General features: G+C 45.2%; 1 protein-coding gene across 1 annotated transcript in view; it reads right to left on the bottom strand.

The window, feature by feature from the left end:
* Positions 1-25,471, bottom strand: part of GCN1 (GCN1 activator of EIF2AK4) — a 95,693-nt gene that overhangs the window by 55,135 nt on the left and 15,087 nt on the right. Inside the window, exons 11-24 of the mRNA XM_072983399.2 lie at positions 24,905-25,033; positions 21,009-21,059; positions 20,717-20,815; positions 17,164-17,337; positions 15,656-15,808; positions 14,209-14,301; positions 13,016-13,091; positions 11,799-11,958; positions 10,022-10,211; positions 9,806-9,930; positions 6,034-6,212; positions 5,286-5,379; positions 3,080-3,193; positions 1,335-1,533 (exon numbers count right to left, since the gene is read on the bottom strand). Coding sequence (XP_072839500.2) covers positions 1,335-1,533; positions 3,080-3,193; positions 5,286-5,379; positions 6,034-6,212; positions 9,806-9,930; positions 10,022-10,211; positions 11,799-11,958; positions 13,016-13,091; positions 14,209-14,301; positions 15,656-15,808; positions 17,164-17,337; positions 20,717-20,815; positions 21,009-21,059; positions 24,905-25,033 — 1,836 coding nt within the window. The remainder of the gene's footprint in view (positions 1-1,334; positions 1,534-3,079; positions 3,194-5,285; positions 5,380-6,033; positions 6,213-9,805; positions 9,931-10,021; positions 10,212-11,798; positions 11,959-13,015; positions 13,092-14,208; positions 14,302-15,655; positions 15,809-17,163; positions 17,338-20,716; positions 20,816-21,008; positions 21,060-24,904; positions 25,034-25,471) is intronic.

Genomic DNA, 25,471 nt, shown 5'->3' with positions numbered 1-25,471 from the left:
ATGGTGGTGATGGTGATGATCAAGTCTATTCCAACACAGGGGGTTCCTCCCAGGATTTTCTAGATATAAGGGACTCTGAGAGTTACAGAAGGAATCTAAGTTACAGCACGCTCCCTTTTACAAAGCACAGGCAAACCGTTCTCCACCCGGGGACCTTTTATTGGAGCAAAAGAACTGGGCACAATATTCCTTCATTTCTTCTTAACTAGTCTTATGTAGGGTTCTTATCACCATATTTCTCTTAGGTAACCAACTTTTGATATCTCTTGGATATAGTCATGGAGAAATTTAGTAACCAAAAAAAAAAAAAACCAACATTTAAAGCGAGCCACTCTAACTTACAGGCCAGAATCCGAAAGCTGACGTATATTTGTAAATCTTGGTGACTAACTGCCACTCACAACCAAGGAGGTGGTTGTGTTCCTGGGTGTACCAAAAAAATTAAAATTAAAAAAAACATTAATTGGCAATAGGATTCTGGTTCTAGACTCTTCCTTCATCTAAAAATATGAATTTGAAGATGAATGCACTAGAGCTTAATTTAATTGGGGCTCTACTGTATGGAGAATTAGTGCAAGGAAATGGCCCCAGAGGGAGGCCACAAGCGGGATCTGAAGGCCTTGGAAATAGACCTCAACAGATGGGAAACCTTGACATCTGAGCGTTCAGCCTGGAGGCAGGCGGTGCATCACGGCCTCCCCCAATTTGAAGAGACTTTTGTCCAGCAGGCCAAGGAAAAGAGGCCGTCCCGAAAGCAGCAAAATCAGGGAGCTGGACAGGGGACAGATTGTACTTGTCTGGAAGAGATTGTCACTCTCGAATTAGCCTTCTCAGCCACACTAGACACTGTTCCAAGTCCTCCATACAGAGCATGATACCATAGCCTCTCGAGACTGAAGGATGTCTAATCTAATCTAACTATCCGAAGTCAGAGAGAACATTAGAACAAAAAAACAGCAGCTGAGGCGTCTAAGGAAAGGCTAAGCAACCAGATGTTCAGGGCTACAATTCCCCAAACCCTCTACTATTGCAGATGTTAGCTGGGGCTTCTTGACGTCGAAAGTTCAGAGGATCTGAAGAGCCCGTTTTCCCTTTCAATGATGAAGAGCCTTGAAATCTCTCTCTGTCTGTCTCTCGCACATTCACGCGCACACATACGCACGCGCACACACAAAAACAGAAACAGACATGTAAGGTAGGTGAAACTGCGTTGACAAACAGCAGTCATTTGTGCTTTGGGGAGTCAGAACTAAGCTATCCACGAGTGGAATCTTTTAGCTTTCTCTATAATGAGATTATTATCACAGTTTTAAATCCCCAGTGAAAACACTAACCAAAAGTCTTCAGGCGAGGAGGCATCACACAAGATGCCAGCGAGAGGAAAGGGTTCTTAATCCTTGGGGCCGCCAGGGGAGACTTCAGCAGAGGCAGGAAGGACCCCACGAGAGCAGGAATGTACCGGGAGAAACCGCAGGGACTCTTCTTCAGAATAGCTTCCAGCAGACCCAGCATGGATTCCAGTTCATCGTCCAGCTGCAAAAAGAACAACACCGCGGCGGCTTACAAAACGTCCTCTAACCAGACGCCACATTTCAAACCAGGCCATGAAAATAAATATTTTTCTCTCCCTCTGTCGTCTTCTTCATTGACTGTCTCAAAATAATAAAAATGGTAGTGGTGGAAAGTCATGTAGAGGAGGTGGGGGGAAATCTACTTTTGGGCAATACTTCTATAAGGACTAATCAAAATCTTTTTTTAAAAAAATCCCACGCATGCTTCCGATTTCCCCATAATTTTTCATTGTGGTAACTGGAGCAAGACAGCACTTCGTTATTCTATGACCCCGAAAACAGAAGGGCAGTAACAAATGGTTATAAATGCTCCAACAACCAATGAAAACACAAAGCAACCATAATCATATCTTTCTTTGTCAGGGAAGGCCTGTGAAAGGAAAAAAATTCATCTGGGTTTTAAACCTTGGCAGAGTCTCTGCCTCTCAACTCACAAGGGGAAAATCTATTCCCTAGGGTGGGTGCGACCACAGGGATGTTCCCATGGCATTCCACTGATTCCTGATGCACCAAAAGGGCCCCCACTGAGGATCTCTGGGGGGTCATCATTATGTGCAGATCAAGGAAAATGCTCCTAAGGCGTTTGGGGGTTTATAAAACTGCAACAGAACGCTGAAGAAGGAAGCGACGTTGTCAACATCAGCCATAGGTTTTTTCAGCTAAAGCCTCACGTCCTCATGTACGCCTGCACTCTGCTCAGCAGCTCCCTGGCTGTTAACCACCCTGGCCTCTAATTGTGCAGCCCTTCCTCCAGGATCCTGGAAGCTCTTGAGAATCAGGCGAGCAGGAGAGGATGGTGTCCGTTGGGTCCCATAAACAACAGCAAACACCAGAGAGGAGAAACCCGTTTCTTATCCTCTCCAACAACCTAAGCATCAGCCCCAATGGGAGGGGGGAACCTGGATTTTTAAAACTAGACCTTAACTTAAAGGCATGGGCCAAGGTCCTACTATATTCTATGGGAGCCACAAAACAGAACCCAGGAAACTATTTTGAAGAGCGTTTACCCTTAGAATGAAACAAATGTTGTCCCAGACCCAAAGGAAGCCCCAAAGTGCAGGGCTTTACTTAGAGGGAGAGTTGTATTAAGGTCAACATTTGTCTTACACCCTGACCCTAAGACCAGCCCTTCTCAATGGGAGCGGTAGGGGCCCCCTGGCAGATTCGAAGGAGGCCACCGACTGGAAGCAGTTCTTCACACGCCACTTTATAAAGTTCAGCACGTGGCTTATATAATCCTGATTTGACCTATATTTCTTTTAAGGTTGTGTTCATGGCTGTGGCCAAAAAAGGATTAGGAAGGGCTGCCCCAGAGGTCCAGGCCTATGAGAAGGGGATACTACGGAGTGCACCTATGGGTAATGCCTGTTTAATGCAGAGCCACAGAACTTGGGAAGTGTCCCTCCCTCCCTCTCTCTCTCATCTCCCTTCCCAACCCACTCAGTTTGTTGTAACCATGAAGGGCCTGCTAGTACAGGGTACAATGTAATGGGCGCCCCCAAACTTGCCTCTTTCAGTTGCTTCCTGGTCTGAGATTCTTTTTCCAGCTGGGCATTTACCATCTCCTTCTGTTTGCTGGTCAGCTGGATTTCCTCCTTGATTCCCTTCTTCTTCTTAATCTCCTGCAGAAGACAAATACTCATCTCTTCATGTTTTTTTTCCTATTTTAACCACCCACCAAAGAAACTAGTAATCAAAGCCTTCAAGAAGAAACAGATCTATCTATCTATCTATCTATCTATCTATCTATCTATCTATCTATCTATCTATCTATCTATCTATCTATCATGTTTTACCCTGCCTTTCATCTTAAAAGGGCCAATGGAGGCTTATATAATTAAAAAGACAATATTTCTATGCCAGAAACAGTAAATACACAAATATTTAAAAAGGATTAAACAAGTATTATGTTAAAAATAAAATCAATACCAAAAACACATTTAAAAGCACCAGAGCACAAAAAAATCATAAAAAACCCTAAACAAACAAAAATACCTCCCATCCATCCAATCCATCCATCCATAGCCTGCCTGAAGAGAAAGGTCTTTACGTGCTTGGGGAAGGACAGCCAAGAGGGGGCCAGCCTGGGCTCCAGTGGGAGGGAGTTCCAGAGTCTAAAAGAGCAGCCACAGAGAAGGCCCTCTCCCATGTCCCGACCAAAGATGACGGGATCGAGAGAAAAGCCTTCCAGGATGATCTTAATACCCAGGCTGGTTCATAGAGGGAGATGCATTCTTTTAGATAGCCATTTGATGGAAGCAAAAAACAGAAGTGGCTCAAAATTTATTGAGACATAAGTTCAAGGCAGCTGCCTCAAAACATATAGCTGGATGAAATCAAATTTTTAAAAATAATTAAAAGGCTGGAGGGTGCCGCAGCCTTCATGTCTTGCTCACAATCTGATGCGTTCTGAGGGCCACTTTTGAAAACAGACTAGAAGAGTCTCGGGCCTTCTCCAGTCCCCCTGGATTCCATTCTACCCACTTTGGATCAAACCAAACTACACGAGCGTCTCCTAGCCTGTCCTCTCACTGCGCTATTGTGAGGACAAATTGGTGGACTAGGAAGCAATTTATGCAGCCGTGCGGTCCCTAGGAGAAAGGGGGAGCGACTCAAGTGTTGGACAGACCCCCGGGGAGATTTGTGTTCGAGATCCCCCTTGGATAAGGTGGACCCGTCAAAACCTCTCAGCTTGAATCTAGCCATAGGGCCATGGTAAGGGAGAAGGAAAGCCATGGATTCAGTCTTGAACTTGCCACAACACGGGCAGCCTAAAAATTTAACCAATAAACACAACAGCTTTGCTGGAACCTTTTTCTCCCGACTACTTTTTGTAGCTGCCTTTTAAGAATGGTACTGGCTGAATAGCTAAAGGGGTTTCGGCATTTGGCTGTGGAGCCAGAGGGTGAGAGTTGGATCCCCCCCCCCCGGGAGAAAAGCCAGCCTGTATGGCCTTGAGCAAGCTGCAGAAGCCCAGGGATCCCACCCAGAAGAAGGGAAGGGCAAACTGCTTCTATGTATTCCCTACCTAGAAACCTCTGAAAAGGGTGGACATAGATCAGAATTGACTTGATGGCACATTATTATTCTTTTATTTTATTGGTTTTTTATATATAAAATTGATTTTATTGTACAGCAGGAAGGACCGGGGAAGAAAGACTGGCCCTGTTTAGCCTTGAGAAAAGAAGACCGAGGGGAGAAAGGACAACACTCTTCAAAGACTTGAAAAGCTGTCCTACAGAGGAGGGGCAGGATCGCTTCTCGATCATCCCAGAATGCAGAACACATAACAATGGGAACAAGCTACAGGAAATCAGATTTCATGTGAATATCAGGGGGAAACAATCTTAACTGTTAGAGCAGTTTGACAGTGGGACCCATGACCTTGAGAGGTACAGAGCGCTCCAACGCTAGAAGCATTCAAGAGGAAATTTGAGAACCATCTGTAAGATCCTCTTTGATTTGGATTCTTGCAATGAGCAGGCGGTTGGACTCAATGGGCCTTCCAACTCAATTATTCCGTGATTCTACGAAGTGATTGAAATCTAGCAATCATTTCAGGACTGGGCTGAGGACGATGCCGCAGAATGATTACACTGCAGCTCAGAATATATCTTGGATGGAAGCACCACTCTAAAATGTCCCTTCAATGATGTGGATCAACGCACTCATCCGGACAATGCCTCCTGTCTCTCTCAGCACGGGCGACCTCACCTCCTTCAGCTCCAGCTCGATAATCTGCTCTTTGAAAGAATAAGCCTTGTTTTCCCTCTTCATGTTGGCCTTTTTCATGTTATCCTGCTGAGCACTAAAAAGAAAGAGGCAAGAGACATCAGTTAAGATCGCCCATGGCTGTCTCCACATCTCCCTCAATAAATATCTAATATTTTAAAATACAAATAAGGAGCCGGTACTAGAACCAAGGGGGACGTGGGTGGCACTGCAGGTTAACCGCAGAAGCCTCTGTGCTGCAAGGTCAGAAGACCAGCCATCGTAAGATCGAATCCACGCAATGGAGTGAGCTCCCGTCACTCGTCCCAGCTCCTGCCAACCAAGCCATTCGAAAGCATGTAAAAATGCGAGTAGATAAATAGGGACCACCATGGTGGGAAGGTCACAGCATTCCATGTCTAGTCGCGCTGGCCATGTGACCATGGAAACGGACAAACGCTGGCTCTACGGCTTGGAGATGGGGATGAGCACTGGCACCCTAGAGTCAGACACGACTGGACTCAATGTCAAGGGGAACCTTTACATTACTAAAACCAAGAACACCAGAGTAATCAAAACCGACTCCTGCAAATGTTCCGAATGACAGTCCTCATCAGCCCTAACCAACACAACTAATATGTAGTCCCGAACATCTGGAGGGTGCCATGTTGCTGTTCCATGTTCTAAGATTGAACTAGTAAACATGGCCTTGTTGTCTTGCTGCTGAAAACACCGAGCGCCCAGTCCTTACCTCTGCAAGATAGATTTGTCATAGAGCTCCCCTTCGGGCGTCTTCATGATAGCAAACTCCTCTTGGGTCACAAGACACAGAGCCGGGTTTTCCAGAGAGCCCAAAATGGTGCTGATTACCTGGGGAAGGACTCGGCTGGGGGAGAGGACAGAAAGCATACCCACTGCATTCAGGGAGGACTGCAAAAAGGAGGAGAGGAGAGGAGAAAGGTGAGGAAAGAGAAGCCACAGCTAAGGATCTCAGCTCTGCTCCAGAGTCTGTCAATAGACTCAAGGCGCTGGGCCTTCAATTTGGGAGAAGGAGCAGCTGCTGCATTAAGTCTGTGTTAATGCTGTACACATTTGCAGGGTGATAGCTTGGTCTGCAGATTAAAAATTCCAGAATACAAATTTTGCATGTTTATTAATACAGACACTTTACATATATAGTAGGACCCCCATATTCACAGGGGATTGGATCCAAGCCTCCCCCCCCCCACATCGTGGATGCTGAAAACCATGGATAGTAACAAACACTATGCATAGCATGGTAAAAGAAAGCAAAATCCAGAAATATATATTTCCACCATGTATTAAAGGAGTTGGCCACTAAAGGCAGCCAGAGACTCTGCTAGGTATTGTGCAACAACAGGAATACATAGCATGGTCTCTGACTGCCTCTAGTGGCCTGGTAAATAAACCCTGAAAATACATGTTTCTAGGTTTTTTCTTCTTTTACTATTTTCAGACTGCAGATAAGTGAACCTGCTGATACAGATCCCGCAGATACAGGATCCTGCCATATTTATTCCTGTTTTGCTATTCATTGGAGGGAGGGGCTACATTTTTCCCCCAACGTAACTCCAACTACTACAGGCCTCTGTGGTTTCTGAAATCTCACCTGGCTTTGCTCACATGCTTGGAATCACATCTCTGTGGACAAAAGGGCTAGAAACACTGTGCATGGAGATACAGAAGTGAGGGAGCTGGTATTCTCAAAAGCGGAAATACACCCGTAATTTCCCTTCACAATCTATGCTTTTCCTGCACTCTCACAGAACTGTGGAAAACAGACATCCTGGTATTCACTATGAATTCAACCAGTTTTGTACTTAGTACCTGTATACTGGCATGCCAAGTCCAACTTACAGTGATCCTCCCATGAAACTTCTGAAAAAACACAACCTACAAACAGTATTCAGGCCCACCACAAAAATACAACAAAGGTTACGGTCAGCAAAGGACAAAAGGGACCCCACTCACCACTGCAGGAGTATACCGGATACCTTGCAGTTGTGGACAGGTATATATTAGAAGCACAAAACACAGCATTCACACCAGAATCAAAGAACATGAGAGACACTGCAGACTAAAACAACCAGAAAAATCAGCAGTAGCTGAACATGCCCTGAAACAAGCTGGACATGAAATTCTATTTCAAAACACAGAAGTACTGGACAACACCAGCAATCATTATGTTAGACTGCACAGGGAAACCATTGAAATCCACAAACACCAGCAGAGCTTCAACAAGAAAGAAGAAAGTCTAAAACTCAACAAAGCCTGGCTCCCGGCACTGAAAAATACAGCCTGCAGAAGGTTAACAAACTCTACATGGCCACAAGGACCGGTGATCACTGCAGACAAAAGACTAGCTAATGACACCCAGCAATCACAGTGACGGACCATCTCCCCGCCTTATCACAACAATACATGCAAAACAAAAAACACCCTGATCACCATATTCACCCAATTTCCTGAAAAGGACAAAAAGTTGATCCCACCACTACAAATATTCAACTGCCCCACACACTACACCAGAACACAGACAGGGCTCTAACTCCTGTCCTCTGAAGATACCAGCCACAGAGACTGGCGAAACGTTAGGAAGAAAAACCTTCGAAACATGGCCAAACAGCCCCAAAAACCTACAACAACCATCCTCCCATGACTTTCTACCTAAAAATCACCTACAAATGGTTTCAGTGCCTTCTTCTGATGGCATTCTTGATGGCAATCTGCCCAAGGCTATACAGGTGTCACAACCCCACCGGCCACACATGATCCGGGTTGACCTTGGCTGGCCCCTCTTCCAGGAGGCAAACTGGATATTCAAACTCATAGCCCTTGGCTCCACAACCAGGCACCCAACCTACAGAGCTATTATTGACAACAGAGTTGTTTAAGCAGGCTTTTGGCAACATCTGAAGTTGATCATGAGACCTGTACATTGTACTTGTAACTATGGCAATTGATGGTTTTTATTATTTATTTATTTTATTTATTTATTTATTTGATTTATGCCCCACCCATCTGGTCTAAAAGAATACTCTATACTAATGTACATTGTGTTTATTATGTTATGTTTCATAGTTTTATTATCAAGTGTCAACCTTAACTTGCCTTTTCTTTTAGTTTGTGGAATTATGCTTTTCGTTGTTTTACTGGTTACATGCTCTCCTTAATCATATAAACCACTCTGCGTAGTGTTCCACTAAATCAGGCAGTCTACAAGCTCTAAAATACATAAATAAAACATACCAGTCCAGCCCTTACCCCTTCCTCTCCTTGTTACCCTTCAGTATTTTACCCAAATGCATGTATTGCCAGAGGCTGGAAAATGTACTCTTCTGGACAACAGAAGAGACAGGCCTGGCTGTAAGATTCTGGGAATTATGGTCTAAAAAGTATGTTTTCCAAATTCTGTGTGATACAGACATGGCATTGCCGGGTTAAATCTACATCTTTAAAACTAGACTACAACAAGGAAAATCTTTAGAAACCTTATAGGTAAAAGAAATAAAAAAATTTAAAAAGACAAAAACATGGTAGTACCTTAAAGACTAACGTCTACATTTTTAATGTGCGCTTTCATGGATATAATGCCTGTTCAGACTAACATGGCTACCCCTTCTACAACTATAACTTGAAAAAACCTGTTCTTTTTCCTAGTGAGGTGGGTGACCATTCTGTACCAAAATATCTATTGTTTCAACGGGTATGCCAACATATAGAGTAGCTCTGGTATGAGTTCCAATTTTCCTGGTTCACATTCGAGGTCTTACCTCCCTTATACGATGGTAAGAATACAGAACCTATCTTATAGGGGTGCTGTAAAGATAAATGAGAATGTACATGAAAGATCGGGGTACCCCGTAAGTCCCAGGTAAGTGGTTCTAAAAACGATCTCTCTTTGTAACGCTTACCATGAAGATTTAAAGAAGGCTTGTTATCTCCATTTTGCACTGAAAATGAGAAAAGAAGCTTGCCTAAAGCAACTGTGTTGTCGTTATCATTTAGAGTAACCCTTATCAGAACTCAGAAAAGTAACTTTTGTGCACTACAACTTCCAGAATTTTGTGACCATGCTGGCTAAGAGATTCTTGGCCTCCCTGCCTCTAAAAAGTATGTTTCCAAGACCTGTTTTTTTTTATATAGCACTGCTTTAATTTCAGCTGCGTTGTATTCATGAGTGACACAGATCACCATTCCTCCCATTTTATAGACAGGAAAACTGAGATAGTTCCCATATGTAAGGAGAGAAGGAAGGAGGTCAACCCACAGGATGTCCCGGGGATCTGGGACAATTCGGTCTCCGTTATGCAACAGGAGTTCAGCATCTCCCCATTAAAATCTCAAGCAGCAGATCAAGAAGAGACCTTGGCAAGCCTGAAACCAGCAGACAAAGACAATACAGAATTCAATGCACCCCCCATCTGAACTAGCTAAGGCTGTGTCCTCTTCTTTCTGCCAATCACCCTTGAGCAGCTGACACCAGGAGTGACTTAATTCACCTTCGTCACAGGTCTTTGGGCGAAGATCCGATCAAATATCCTTTCCAGATACTTGGTGATGAAGCCCTCGTACTCCAGCTTCATCTTGAGGAGGAGAGCGGGCCAAAGGCCTGGCTGCACGGCCACTGGAAGAGAAGCAAAAGGCAGCTTTACCAGAGATCCTCGCTCAAGAGGCGACACTCATGCGCCTCGTGGCCGACACCCCTCTTGACTCACCGAGAGAAGGGTGGCTGCTTACAAGCAGCATTTCCAAGGCCAGCTTTTCTTTCTCATCCAGATCTTCTTCAAGACCCGACACGCAAGAGATCACACATAGGGCTTCCTGAAGGATGCGGGGAGGGACGTACGTCTTCCCCTGCTCCGACAGTTCTCCTGACTCGGTGACCAAGGCTTCGGCGGGAAGCACCTAAGGAACCATGAATGTGACACTGATGAGCGAATCACTCCCTGAATCAAATGCCAGGCTGATGGAAAAAAATATCTTAGAAGGAAAAAGTAAAAAAAAAACGGTGACAGTTTTTTTGAAATGTGCATTTGGGGAGGATCGCAGGAGTTTGGTGACTTTTCCTCCCCTTTTTTTTTCTTTTCTGGCTTGTTCATGGCTTTCCTGCCTAGGGAGCCCATCAAAAGTGCCCCTAATGCTTTAGGATGGATAGCAATTTATGATGACTTTATTCATCTAAACAATGTGCCTCTCATATTACGATGAGATTATTCATGTTTTGGTATAGATGCCAGCCACCGGTAACATTTAGCAAACGTTGAAGCAAATTATTCTTAAATGAAGCACTTGTATTAAGAACGTACAGAAGAAGATCTAATAGGACAATTACGTTTGTCCGTAGCTTAGAGCAACAGCAAGTGTTGTGGCATATTAATCTTAGATAACAATAATAATAATGGCTGTTGTGGGTTTTTCGGGCTCTTTGGCCGTGTTCTGAAGGTTGTTCTTCCTGAAGAACAACCTTCAGAACACGGCCAAAGAGCCTGAAAAAACCACAACAACCATTAGATCCCGGCCGTGAAAGCCTTCGCGAATACAATAATAATAATAATAATCTCAGAACGGCAGAGCTGGAAGTGAGCCTTTAGATTAATGATGTTCAGCCCCTGCCAAGGAGGCCCCGTGGGGGGGGAATTCGAACTCCCAACCTCTGGATCCGCAGCCAGAGACTTAAACCACACAGCTATCCAACAGTTTCCATATTAAAGACCATCCAGTTTTATCTACCAAAGTCAATAAGAAAATACTGAAATATTGAAACTGCTGGTCCAGATCATGGGTTGAGGGCCAATACTTTACGCCCGGGGGTTGTATTCAAAGAGCAAAAGGGTGGGGCCAGAAATACCAGCCAGCCTATTTCAGATTAAATCTCTTCTTGCTACTAAGGAAGCCTTTAAGAGTGGCATTTTGGTCTTTTTGAATGGGGGGAAAAACACACACAAAAGTGGAAAAACGTCAGACAGTGATGTCACAAGGAAGGGGGTTGCGTCATTATCCGGGGACCTTCAGGGAGTCTGTACTGGATCCCAGGAGGGCCAAATTAGGATCGGAGATTCCCATCTGGTTGCTGGAGCTCTTTAACACAGAGTCCCAAGAGAGGAGGGTGCCTTCTAGATCTATTGCTGAAAACCCCCATCGTTCTCAGCCAGTAGCTATCTTGACTAGCCACTGTGTTGACTAGCAACAATGAGAATTATGGTCCAGTCTATCAGAGGGGCCCCCCAGGATGAGGAAGACAAGGGTAGCCCCCTTAAAAACAGGCTGTTCATATATACCAGGCTCCTAACGCTTAAAGCACACTCTGGGCAGTTTACAATTTAATTATGCACGCTCCAAATGGCTCCCCCAGCAACCTGGACACCCCATTTACCAACCTCAGAAGGCCTGTTGAGCTGCCGTCCAGCCTTTAACGACTGCGCCACGAGGCTCCTTATACCCCTTTTCCACTGATCCGATCTACACCAAGCCTCTTTCTAAAGGTCTTCTTACCTTATGAGAACCCAGAACCGTTTTCATTTCTTCCAAGAGCCCGTAAGCCAGTTCGAACCCTCGAGGCGGAGACAAGAGCTTTCTCACCGTCTGCTGGGCAAGCCGGCGGACTCCCCAGGGCCGGCTGAGGAGGACCGCAGTGAGTGCTTTGTGATACTGCCTAAAAGTGGGGGCAGGAAATAAGGCAGAAGGGGTGGGGGGGAGCAGAAGAGAAAAAGCAAAACCGTTCCGTCAAGCCGAGGGAAAAGGCCACCCTCTTGAACATGGCACAGGGAGTACAACGCTGAGCCAGGCCTGGGGGTGATCCGGCTTTTAGTCTCCACTGTGCCTTGAAACTCATGGGTGACCCAGGGAGAGGAAATATCTCTCCCCCCGCCTGACCAAATTCATAGCATAATTGCAAGCATAACAAAGGAGGGAGGAAAAGGAGAGCTCCATAGACATCATCTGGCACTCAGGAAAGAAAACTAGAATATATTTAAAAAAACAAAGCTGTTCCTGCTAGGCGCTGTCAAGTCACCTCCGCCTTTATGGACACCTCATGAAGGAACCATCTCCAAGAGGCCCTGCCCTCAACAGCCCTGTTCATCTCTTGTAAACTCAAGGATGTGGTTTCTTTTAGGGACTCAATCCATCTCGTATTGGGTCTTCCTCTTTCCCTGCTGCCATTCAATTTTCCAAGCATGACTGTCTTTTCCAAAGCATCCTGCTTTCTCAGGATGGGCCCAAAGTAGGACAGCCTCAATTTCCACATTTTAGCCTCCAGAGACAGGCAAATAAATAAATCTACACATGACAGATATTTAATATATAAGGACGTTGAGGTGGCCACGCTGTGAGCAAGATCAGAGGCCTTGCTGGGGAGCCAGCGTGATGTAGTTGTGTTCTGGACTGTCGGTCTAACACTTAAGTTATAGACTCTGAAACCCATCGAGGCCTGAAACTCACAGGGTGACCTTGGGCTGGGCGGGGAGAGCAAAGCGTACGCTCCAAGCTCACCCTGACGAAAGGCAAGACAAAGAAATAGTGGCTAAAATCCTGTTAGGCATAAATCCTGGCAACAAGCTCCTGCAACTTAATAAGTCACATGATCTGGCCCGCAACAGCCAATGACTGACGACACATGGACGTCTCGATACGATTTTGGCCAGCAAAGAGTTGCAGGACGGCTGAAGAACTTACTGGGGAGCAAGGTAAACAGACCAAATAATACATACTGGACTTTAGCACCAGGAAGCCGATGTTCGTGATCCAAGAGGAGGCGCTCGGTCAGCTGTAAAACAGTGCACATCGCTGCAGACGGGGATAAAAAAGGAAGTCAACTTTAAAAAAAAAACACACAGCGATGACTATGATTCCACTACCATTCTATGGGAACCAATCATCATTTCCCCTGAGAATCACTGTATTCTCTTTTTGAAAAAAAGAAAAACAGATTCAACTTTCTAGTCCTTATGCTTGCAAAGAAATGCTTCGAGTGTAAGGGAAGGAAAGGCAGAGGAAGACCAGTGAAGGTGTTGCCACATGCCATCATGTCAACACGAATGCATGGTGAGCCTATGAATGGGCAGCCTCCAGTCCTCCTGTCATCAACAATGCTGCTCAGCTTTGGCTAATTCAAGTGCTGTGTCTCCCTTTACTCAGTTCGCCCACCTCGCGTTTGGTCCTCTTTTTCTGCTGCCTTTTTCCAGCAGAAGAAGCCAGAAAAGCAGCTGAACAAATGGAAGACCAGCAACTGCAGGGAGGAGGTGATTCAGTACTCTTGAGTAGTATAATACTATAGTCCCCATCAAAAAGCCACAGTGGAGAATCGAACTCCCAACCTCTAGCTCTTCTTAACTGTTAAAGCAGTATGACAATGGAACCCATGGCCTCAGGAGGTAACCAGCGCTCCAATGCTGGAGCCATTAAAGAGGAAACTGGACAACCACCTGCCGGATCAGCTTTGATTTGGATTCCTGCCTTGAGCAGGGGGTTGGACTGGATGACCTTAGAGGCCCCTTCCAATTCCATGATTCTAGGATTCTGTTTTCCCATCTAAACCAGGCTGTTGAAAATGAAGAGACTCTTTAGCAACCAGGAGTGGATTTTGGCATGAAATGACCGTTTCATGAATTCAGTTTTGGAACTGACAAGACATTCCTAGCCTCATCCTCTGTTCAAAGGTATGCTCTTCTTTCGCTCCATGTGTATTTCTTTGGCACCGGGCTCTGCCTGCGGGAGAAACACTCTTCCGGTTGAAAACAAAGAGCGTCAGTCCGGCAACACAGCTCACCCTTCTCTTTTGAATGGAGGAAAAAGGAGAGCCAATGCGCTCAGCCGGGTGGATTCACAGAACGGTTTTGCAAAGCTGACCAGAGGCTGGAGGCAAGTTTTAAAAGATGAACCAGGAACAAGCTTGACCACTCACCCTCCTCTGAAGCAGTTTGCAGAAACTTCTCAGAAGTAAAAATCTGCTTTTTCTCATCCAGAATGAGCTGCCAGAAGCCGTTCAGTTTGTTCTCTGGAAAGGGAAAGAGATGGTCCTGGGGAGGGTTTCAAAGCAAACCACAACGTGCCCTAAAAACAAGGTTCCTATCTTACAAGGTTAGGTTTGCATTCGTCCACAGTCTTGGCCGGCCCTACCATGAGGCAGAACGAGACAGTTGGAGGAGGCGACAGAACCTGGGGGGGTCCTGAAATCCAGCCCACCGACTCAATGTTTGTTATTCTTAAACAGATGGGAAAAGTGCTTGAAGGCTTTCCTGTCTCCGCCATTTAAAAAAAAAAATTACTTCTGGGTATGTATCATCTTGATTTGGTAGTGGATACCATCTGCTGTTCTGTTTTGGGATGGCGCCATCAATGGTAGTAGCGCCTACAACACCTCGCACACTGAAAACCAGGCAAATTCTTCTACACTAACAGGTCTAGAGCAGCTAATACATTTCAGTCCATGTGATAATTAAGCAATAAAGGGAGGAAGAGAGAGTGTAAAAATATTTTAACCAGCGTTTCTCCTTAAAAAGAATCCAAGGCAGCTTATAACAATTAAAAGACAGTATTTAAGCTAACTATAGTAAGTATACAATACTAGAAGGATGAAATGAACAAAATACCAAAAAACATAAGCAACGGCAAAACATATTCAATGCAATAAAGTACAACCATCCACTTAAAAACCCCACTCGGTAGCCAGTCACTCAGGGAAAGCCTGCCTGAAGAGAAGGGTCTTTGCCTGCTTGCAGAAGGGCAGCAAAGATGGGGCCAGCCTGGCTTCCAGTGGGAGGGAGTTCCAAAGGCTGGGAGCAGCCACAGAGAAGGCCCTCTCTTGTGTCACCACCAAATGTGCCTGTGGAGGTGGTGGAACCGAGAGAAAGGCCTCTCCTGATGATCTCAACACTGGAGCAGGCTCATAAAGGGCAACGTGGTTCTCAAGATAGCTTGGGTCCAAGCCCTTTAGGGCTTTTATAGGTGAGAATCAGCGCCCTGAATTCTGCCTGAAAATGGATTGGCAGTCAGTGGAGCTACTGTAACAGGGGTGTCATGTGACTCTTGTGTCCAGCCCCAGTTAGTATTCTGGACCTGCTGAAATTTCCTTCACGTTCCATAGGCGGACCCACAAAGAGTATAGCTTTGGCTATACTAAGATGACAACCTCATCTGACAGCTTTGCTACACCTTCGCAGTCCACTTTCCATCTTTTTTCTTTTCTTTTTCTGTAACATGAAAAAGGCCAAGACTGCAGGACGAAGGGAGCAGAAGAAATCTGAATTAAACAACTCTGATTAAAACAAGACCCATGAACAAATCATTCCAAAGAAACCAACTCCCATGCAAACAGATACAGGTTTCCTTCCACCCTCTTGAGAGCTTACCCATTTGGGCATCGGCCACCGACAGCCGGCACAGGAGCAAAGCCGCTGCAGCTCCTTCCGTGACCAGGGGGACCTGAGTGCTTTGAGCTGATGCTTTTTCCACCGTCTGGATCAGGACTGGCAGCAAGTCTACCCCCTGCATCAGTAGATTGCCTGCAGGGGGAAAAAAGAGAAACATTTGCAAATGGGAAGTCTTTCTGGTTTATATCGGAGGATGACACGGACTTAGGAGCGTGAAGCAGGACCAATGCCTGCCACACCCAGCAGAAAAAAAATCTCTGGTGCCTTAAGTTAGAAGTTTGTGGTCTGAGCCAGAGGGAAATCCAGAATTCGTCATAGGAACCAGCTCTGGACTGCAGATTGTCCAGCCAGAAGCAAAGGAGAAGCCAATGTCCCTCTCTGTTTCAGATACAGAATCCAGCTTGTCTGGTAGTTGAACCTTACTCCAGCCTTAGACAAGGCACACGGAGATCTCAGGAACTGTCTGCTAGGGCTGGGATTTTCATATTTATTGATTTAGTCTGAACTACAAGATCAAGAAGGCTGCTGGAACTGCCTCAGTTAGAACAGTAGAGGTTTTACTCCAAACTCATGTCTTTTATATACCGTATTTTTCGCACCATAAGACACACTTTTCCCCCACAAAACAGGGGGGGTGGAAAGTCTGTGCATCTTATGGAGCAAAGAAAACAGATTATATTTTCCTGTTTTCTTCTCCTAAAAAATTGGTGCGTCTTATGGAAAGGTGCATCTTATGGAGCGAAAAATACGGTATGTATTGGAAGCCGCCCAGAGTGGTTAGAAGACTAGATGGGCGGGGTATAAATCAATCAATCAAACAAACAAACAAACAAACAAAAAAACAAATAAATAAAGTGCGTGCGTGCGTGCGTGCGTGCGTGCGTGCGTGCGTGCGTACGTACGTACGTACATACATACATACATACATAAACTATTCATTCATTTGCTCATTCATTCCATTCAAAATACTTCCACTTTCTCCTTAAAAAGGTACCCAAGGTGACTTATGCCATTAAAATATAATATTTAAAAGCTAAATAAGTATGCAAATATTTTTTTAAAAAAAGAATTAAACAAGTATTATATTAAAAACGGCGAGAGAAATCAAGACTAAAAACACGTTTAAAAGCAGTAAGTCAAAATAATCCACTTAAAACCCATCACTCAGGTGGCCAGTCATTTTCAGGCAGCGGATAAGTGAATCAGCGGATCCTGACCCCACGGATGGAAGGGGTGTGTGTCCTACTGCATTTAACCACAAAGAGTAGAAACTGGTTCACAGAACATTTGGAGAAAAGCTCACTCCGCAATGAAGTTTATTTAGCCTTGGCACTACTCTCACAGCAGCGTTGCTGTGGAACTTCCCTGTGGAAACTTCCAGTGAATTGGCTATAAATCCAGAGCTTACGAAAGTTACTGTTTCTGTTAAGAATTCTAGGAGCTGTCATCCCAAAATGTAGCATTTTCCATGCTCTAGTAAATCCTACCTTTGAAAGACGCCAGCATGCACTGGAGGTATGCGTGCCTGACTGCCGAAGTGCTGGTTTTAAGGCCAAACGCCTTCTTGAACCACTCGACCAACTTCTTGGGAACTTCAGTGGTAAAGCGGTGACACCAGAGAGCAAGGACCGATATGGCATGCACAAGAGTGCCTTCATGGACTGGGGAGAGAATTTAAAAATAATAATATTTTTTAAAATTATGCAATTCTATAATCATTATAGCTTTCCCCTAGAAAGCTGGGCTGAGGCTGAAGACCAGGTATGTTTGCATGGACATTTTGCTGAGTTTTTTTCCTGGGCTTTCTTTTTGTCTCTCCCACCACATGGCCTGGGGGTGGGGCTTTCTGCTTTAAATGAGCGTGTCCCAGGACTCTTCTCAAATTCTCTGATTCTATCTCTGGCCCTAATATGGTAAATAGGAAAGCCAACTAGATTTGCATGCATCTGGGAGGCAGGAAAGTTCTAAGGGTTGGATCATACGTCCATGCTATTAAAGAGCAGGCCGGGTAGGTGGGGCTCGTCAGACATGGAAGGCAGCCCATCTAGAAGAAGGAAAACTCAAATTTCAAACCTCCACTGCCTTGTGGCTATATCCACTCATGGAAAAGGCTTCAGGAGTTAACCTCGAGGCAAAATCCAGAGCTGGAGTCCAGAGGCAGTTTGTATCATTCTGCCAACTCCTGCGACGTCGATGGAACCAGTTGTATTGGCTCCTGTCTTTCCATTGACCATTTCAGCAACGTGGAGAGGGGGGATCTGCTGCTTGGGTAACAACCTATCCTCCATATTAATTTACCCAGGCTTCATGCTCTGGAGAGGACACTCCTCGATTCAGAGCATGTTACCATAGTCTCTCGAGACTGAAGGATGCCTATGCTAATCATTTTATCTGCCATGCATTCTCCACCGAAACCAGCAATGGACATGAGCTCCTTGTTTTAGGTTACACCACAGAAAGCCCAGCCTCGTGCTGTCATCATCCTAATTCCGGAAGAAGCAAAGCAAACTGACCAAACCAGAACCGGCATGTGTGTCCGAAAGCCGATTGTGCTCCCTTGTCAGCTGCAGCCCCCTGGAATTCACACTACCTCGTTACTGCCGTTTAATCCCACTCTAAATGTCATTGCTTGCTCCTTGGGTTTTGTGGTTTGAAACAGTACTACTCAGAATTCCTGGCCAGCGAAGGCACTCGTCCGAAATGAGGCAGACCGTTTTAGCATTTGAGTAAATGACGTCCCAAGATTCATTAGGTTGGAACCACGATATTAAAGGGTCAAATCCTCACGAACTGTCGTACAGATGTAACGTAGAAAGAACATGGCCACTACATTATATGTAGGGTAGATACACACTGAAATTACAGGAGCAGGACAATGTAAGATCGTAGCAATTTTCTGAGATGCAGCAGGGCGAGTCTACAGTAACATGTGTAACAAAACCTTCACCAACAACAGCAACCATAAACAGTTTGTGGCATCTCTAGAACGCACAGATTTCTGACTGCGGGCGTTCCCATGCGTTCCGTGGCTTGAGGCACCTGGAATACAACATTGAGGCCACAGGCTTGCATTCCGATTGCACTCTGCTGTGCGGATGGGAGCAAAGTAAAGCAGGATACGAAGGGGAGAACCAGGTAGCAGGACTTCTTGTCAAGTCAGATTTAAGACACACCGGTGACTCGACTCAGAGTTTTTTCCCCATGACTCGGAGTCATAAATCGGAACCCACCCACCTCTCTTTTTTTTTTCTGGGGAAAAAAAACCTTGCTTTTCATAGGGACTCCGACTTGGCGACTGGGACGTGGTACCAAAGACTCGGATCTGGGCCTTGGACTCAAAGATTTGCCAACATTCCTGGCGAGAACTGATTGTTAACACTGGTAACGGACTTGAAAAGCACTGATTACCTAAGTATCTTGGCAACGAGCAGAGAAATTAGCTAAGTCAATGAGTCTGCAGGCAATGCACCTTCATTACCACTTTTGTCTTTGAAGTGTTAAAACTATGCTTATTGCTAAGATGTTTATATAATCAATGTCTTGACAATTAACTACCTCTGTAAACAACTGTCACCTTTGTACCCTATGGAGAAAACTCTTCCTGCTTCCTGTATGTGTATGTACACAGAGAGAGACGTATTACAGTCTGTGCCTCAAACATAGATTGGAATCCACAAAAGCTCACAATAAAAATAAATCTCCAGGTCATAAAGGCACTGCAAGATCTTGTTTTCACCACCCCTTAAAACTATATGCCTCCCACACTTGTGGCAATCAGCTGCTATGTACATGCAAGTATTCACCCTTCCTCCCCGTCTCCAGAAGCTAATAGGAAGACTTCTTGAACACTATGTGCTTGCATGAGGAAGTGTCCTCTTCTGCTGAAGGCTCCCCGAGCAGGAATGACCAAAAAAGGTGCGGACGTCCTGATACTGTCATGCTGCAACTCCGAGCCTTCGACAGCATAACCAATGATGAGGGATGATGGGAGTTGTGGTACAGTATCTGGAGGACCAAACTCCCCACCACTACCCAACCAATCCATTTACTGCACAACCAACAGGCCACAGCACCATCACCCCGGAAGGAAATTCTGCTGGGCAGGTAAGTGGATCATCATCATCATCTTGTCTCTCTCTCTCTTTCCTGCTTGCTCATTCTCTCATGCACCTTTCTCTCCCCATAAATTTCTGACCCCTGATTCCCATTTCATCCTTACTTGGCAGATCACTAGAGAGGGTAGAATCCTGCTGCCGGTGCAGTGAACCTCGCCCTTGCAAAAGGCTTTTGAATCACGGGTCCACCAAATGAGGCTAAGTGTGACGTGTGGCCGTGAAGCTGAAGTTTGCCCAACACTGCCACAAGTCACGTGGTCGAATTAATCCTCTTGGCCTTATGATCAGGACACGGCAGAAGGATTGCACCCAACAAGGGCCGCCTGCCCTACCTGCGCTTCCCAGACTGAGGGCCCTGACTTCAAGGGAGAGATCAAGAAACCAGGCCTTCTCAGGGGTGGCGCCCTGCCTCTAGAATGAATGACCACCTGAAATATGCCTAGCCACACACACAAACCCCCACCGCCGTGTCTTTCAAGAACTCCTCAAAACATTTTTATTTTGGCAGGTTTTCTCAAAATTTGCCAACCGAAAAGCGGCCGAGAGCATCGCCCTTTTATATTAACGCTTTCAATCTGCTTTTTAAATGTTTGCCGATTTAGTTTAATTTAGTTTAAATTCAATTGCATTTTGACTATGTTATGTTCTTTATGTTACTGCTATCGTTGGGAGCTGCCTAGACACCCCCAGTCATCGGTACAACAAACAAACAAACCCTGTCTTTCTAATGGGGTGTTTTACTAAGACTCCTAGATTTTCATTTACTTCTTGTCTTGAGCTTTTGTCTGTTTTTTAGTTTTGTGTTGGGGTGTGCGTGTGCCTGGCTATCGCGAGCCCCTCAATTTTTTTTATTTTTTATTTTTTAGCAGAAAGATCTCAGTTACATCTTAAGAGAGAAGGAAAGGAGAAAGAGAAAGATCCTTACCTTCCTGCTGAAGAAAAGGGATGAAAAGTTCCGTCATGGTTCCACTGACAACTTGATTGGATGACCCAGAAACGGCATGATGGCTGCAACTGCCAATCCCTAAAAACAGAGAGAAGCCCAAATTTAGAATAAAAAGTACTACTATATTCCCCTACCTCCCACATGACCTGCACCCATCACCTGAATGAATACCAGCAACGTGATAATAATTTTGGACTAAATGTTTTACTAGACATTCTTAATAAAAACCGAGCAGGCAGTCGCTCTGACTGGTCTCGCCTGGTATCCTTACCTGAGAGGACACTGACTTTCTGCGCCACAACGGTCAGCTTGCCCTCAGCACCTAAAAAACAGGAAAAGATGGAACCGTCAGAAAATAAGCAGGGTTATCGCGAAGTCGGGAGGAAGACCAGCTTCGCCCACTAAGTGCACAGCCTCCTCCACTTCGGCACATGAGTAAATCCCGCTCTGCTGAATGGACGTCAGTGTCCACAGCATCCCAAAACAAGAAGCAGCCTTCTCCTGAGTGAGACCCCAGCTTCCTGACAGTCCACTCTTGACTGTTAGAAACACGTTCCAGAGGTTTAGAAAGGGCTCCCTCTTTGCACTGTCAGGAAATCCGTTCGTTTTCCCTCTTGGCCTCCCATCCAAGAGTCTGCCAGGCTTGACCCTGCTTAGCTTCCAGAACCAGACGGGTTCATGTGTTCAGGATGGTACGAAGGGCAGACATTTCATTTTGGCTTGCTTTTTTGTGTATCCTAACCAGCACGTCCTCTAAGGTTCAGGCCCCGCTGCGCGACTCCTCCTCCCCGCGAGTTGGGTTCTGTAGAGACTGGAACCTAACGCAACTGCTGCACAGAGGAGGAAGACCACTGGGTGGAGGGAAGCAGAGTCGTGCGTGTGCGCGCCCAGCTTAGCGGGAACCTTGATCATAACAGACTGGATCAAGTTAAGCAAAACGCCCACTGTGGATGCTCACAGAGTCGGAAGAAGAGGCCCAGAGCAGAAGGACATGGCCCAGGAGAAGGATGGGGTAGAGGACGCAAAGTCATCCCTAGCAAGTTGGCAGCAAAGCGACAGATGACCGGCTGCCTAAGTTTTTTTGGGGGGGGGGTGTTTAATGGATGGCCGTGCCCGCTTACTGCTTCGAATGCATTTTTGGTGTTGCTTTTGTTTACCATTTTATTATTATTATTTATTTTATTTATATCCCGCCTATCTAGCCAACTCAGGACCACTCTAGGCGGCTAACATCAGGTAATGAAAGTATACATACATACAACAACTTAAATAATAAAAACTTTACAAAAATAGAAACCAAGTGGAGCGGAAAAGAAAAGAAACATCAGGAATTGTCTGGAGGAAAGGCCTGCTGAAACATCCATGTCTTCAATTGCTTCTTAAAGATACCCAGTGAGGAAGCCCCACAAATCCCAGGAGGTAGATTGTTCCAGAGGCGAGGAGCCACCGCCGAGAAGGCCCGATTTCTTGTCTTCTCCTTCCGGGCCTCCCTCAGCGTTAGGCTCCTCAGCCTCACCTCCTGGCTCGCTCGAGTGACACGGGTAGAACTTGGTGGGAGGTATTTGTGTGGTATTTGTCTGGTCCTTTTTTTTATTTGTATACCTACTATTTTTAGTTTTAAATATTGTCTTTTAATGACGTAAGCTGCCTTCAGACTCCTTTTTTTTTAAAGGAGAAAAGCTGGGTAAAAATATTTTCATTCATTCATTCAACATTATGTTGTCGAATTCTCTCCACAGCACACAAACCAGAAAAAAAATAATGCAACTTTTTTTTTCTACCTGGAATGGGAGGTTGTGACCTGCACTAAAGACCCCAGTGGAGACATTCTATAGAGCAGGGGTTCCCAACCTTGAGTCCCCAGGTGTTCCTGGACTAAAACTCCCACAAATCCTGGCCAGTGGTGAAGGTTTCTCGGATATTTCATGATCATCATTTTTTTATTACAGTCACAAGACCGGCAAGATTATATATTAAAAAAACCTTATAGAACATACAGAAAAAACTCTTATATGTAGTATATAAAACCTTCTTTCGGGGTGATTACAACATTTCCTCTCTAATTCTCATAGCAATCAAAAAATAATTTAGACACCCTAAATCAGTAATATAAGGGGATGCACCCTCTAAGCAGGACAGTAACAAATCTGCTGGGCTACCGTGCAGAGAGACACCTATTAGTGGAGAAATTAGCTTCTTTTTACAATCATCATACATTCTGCGGTGAAAAATAACATGTTCAACTGATTCGATATCCTCCTTTCCACAAGGACAAGTTCGATCATTAAATGGAAGTTCCCTAAATCGCTCATCTAGTATAGGTGATGGCAATACATTAAAGCGGGCTAACATGAATGCTCTCCTTTATTTTGGAATGGACAATGCATATAAGTATGGAACAATGAAGAGTCCATAGTTATTAATTTTATTGGAGATCAGTGGAGAGCAGCGTTTATTAGCTGCCGTTCTTAACTGCTGTAGGTCAAAGTCTATTAATCTCTGAACAACAAGGGATTTAACCTTCTGGGTTACGTGGTGGCGCTGTGGGCTAAACCGTAGAAGCCTGTGCTGCAGGGTCAGAAGACCAGCAGTCGTAAGTTCGAATCTACGCGATGGAATGAGCACCCGTCGCCTGTCCCAGCTCCCGCCAACCTAGCGGTTCGAAAGCATGCAAATGCAAGTAGATAAATAGGGGCCACCTCGGTGGGAAGGTAAACAGTGTTCCGTGTCTAAATCACACTGGCCATGTGACCACAGAAAGATTGTCTTAGGACAAAATGCTGGCTCTATGGCTTGAAGAGCGGGATGAGCGCCGCCCCCTAGAGTCGGACACGACTGGACAAAAATTGTCAAGGGGTAAAGGGGAACCTTTACCTTTACCTTAATCATAACTACCCACATTTTCTACTGAGAGACCTAATTCAAATAGCTTCTCCATCTCTCTTAACTACTGGGTGATATAGATATCCTAAAGCAGTAGAGAGAGAAAACTACCTGGGACTGCTAGAAAGTGTATATGTAGCCACCATTTAAAGGCCGCGATCCATGCCTCACATTCTACTGATTGAATGCCCAGATCCAGATTGATGGCAGCAAAACCCACACAAGAGGGAAGGCCCAAGAGTTTCCTTAAAGAAGGCAGATTGAAAATTTTTGACTTGGTCACTGAATCACAGTATCCAAATAGATGCCATAAGTTGGTCCAGAATCTTGGCCTTACAAATTTGAATAGCAGAAGGGATATATTGACCCCCTTGCATGTAGGAAAAAACTTAGGATCTGCTGCTGACTAGAACTAGCTGAATTAGTCACCATCCTTCACTGTTCTACCCAAAATCCTGTGTTCTGCAGTTGCATTGCAGAGTTTGTGCTGGCCACTTGCTTAATGGCATCACCCTAGAACAGTGGTGTCGAACTGTGGCCCTCCAGATGTTCTTGGCCTTCAACTCCCAGAAGCCTTCAGCACCACCTCTGCTGGCCAGCACCACCTCTGCTGGCCAGGATTTCTGGGAGTTGAAGGCCAAGAACATCTGGAGGGCCACAGTTCGACACCACTGCCCTAGAAGGTCCATCTATATTGTTTACGAGCTTTAGAGAACACCAGCACTTTTGACTTATTATAAATGATGATCAAATTATTCTTAGAGCAATAATTCCCAAAGCAGAAAGTAGCCTATTTAGCTCAGTTCTTGATAGTTGATAGCAGTACTGCACTTCTGGGAATTTTAGTCCAAGAACATCTGAGGACCCAAGGAACATCTAGAACCCTTACTCTAGATCACAGGGTGTGTGTGTGTGTTCCTGCACCTTTGTGCATCACAGAGAACCATTATATATTAGCAGTGGTGATAAAATCAGTGGCCGGTGCCAAGCGGTTCTGGCACTGCAACCTAACCGATTTCTGCACCAAATTATACAGAAAAGAGAAGAGATAAAAACCATGCATAATACAGATATATACTTTTTTAATAATCCAGTTAACTTTACCCTATTCCTGAATCAGTTCACAAATCAGTTAACACCGCGTTCCGCAAGGAGAGGTTAAAGGCACAACGAAAGAGACACGCAAGGATCAGTGGTTCTAAGTGGTGCAAAGGTTGCAAAAACAAGCCAAGTCAACAGAGAGGGAAGCACAAAAGTCTTGCTTCAAAGGAAAAAGCCACTCACCACCCAAAATGGCAAACAGGTGCCTCCCGAGGGACTCCACCGTGAAGGGGTCACTGCACTGCCGAGCCAAATTCTTCAACGCAACGATGGCTTCGTCCATCAGCTGAGAACTGTTAGATTTCAACTGGCCTGAAAACCACACAAGAAACACTAAGAATCTCAGGGCGTGGGATATTCACAGACTGAAACCCAACAGTAAGTTGCAGCTAGAGCAGGCCCATCAAATCAATGGAACTTGCGCAAGTGTTGACTCACCAAATCCTCACAGATTCAATGGGCTTACTCAGTTGTAACTTATGGCTGGAATTCAGCCACAGATTTCTCTTGTGAGCACTGGGGCAGGAGGATGCGATACTAAGAAGATGTCGACACCCTAGTTCATCTCTTGGCAAAATCAATGTGCATTTTCAATTCCCCAGTTATTCTGTGAGGAAGATTCAGGCTTGTTAATAATGACCCTACATCAAGGATATGCAATATGAGACCCACAAGTCGGGTTTCCCATTGTAAGCACCAAAACCTGTTTTTCACCCAAGTATGGTAGGACCCCCATGGTTTCACTTAGCC

The sequence above is a fragment of the Pogona vitticeps genome, chromosome 14, assembly GCF_051106095.1.
Source record: "Pogona vitticeps strain Pit_001003342236 chromosome 14, PviZW2.1, whole genome shotgun sequence".
NCBI lineage: Eukaryota > Metazoa > Chordata > Lepidosauria > Squamata > Agamidae > Pogona > Pogona vitticeps.
The sequence above is the reverse complement of the archived record's forward strand: the minus strand, read 5'-3'. Positions and strand labels throughout refer to the sequence as shown.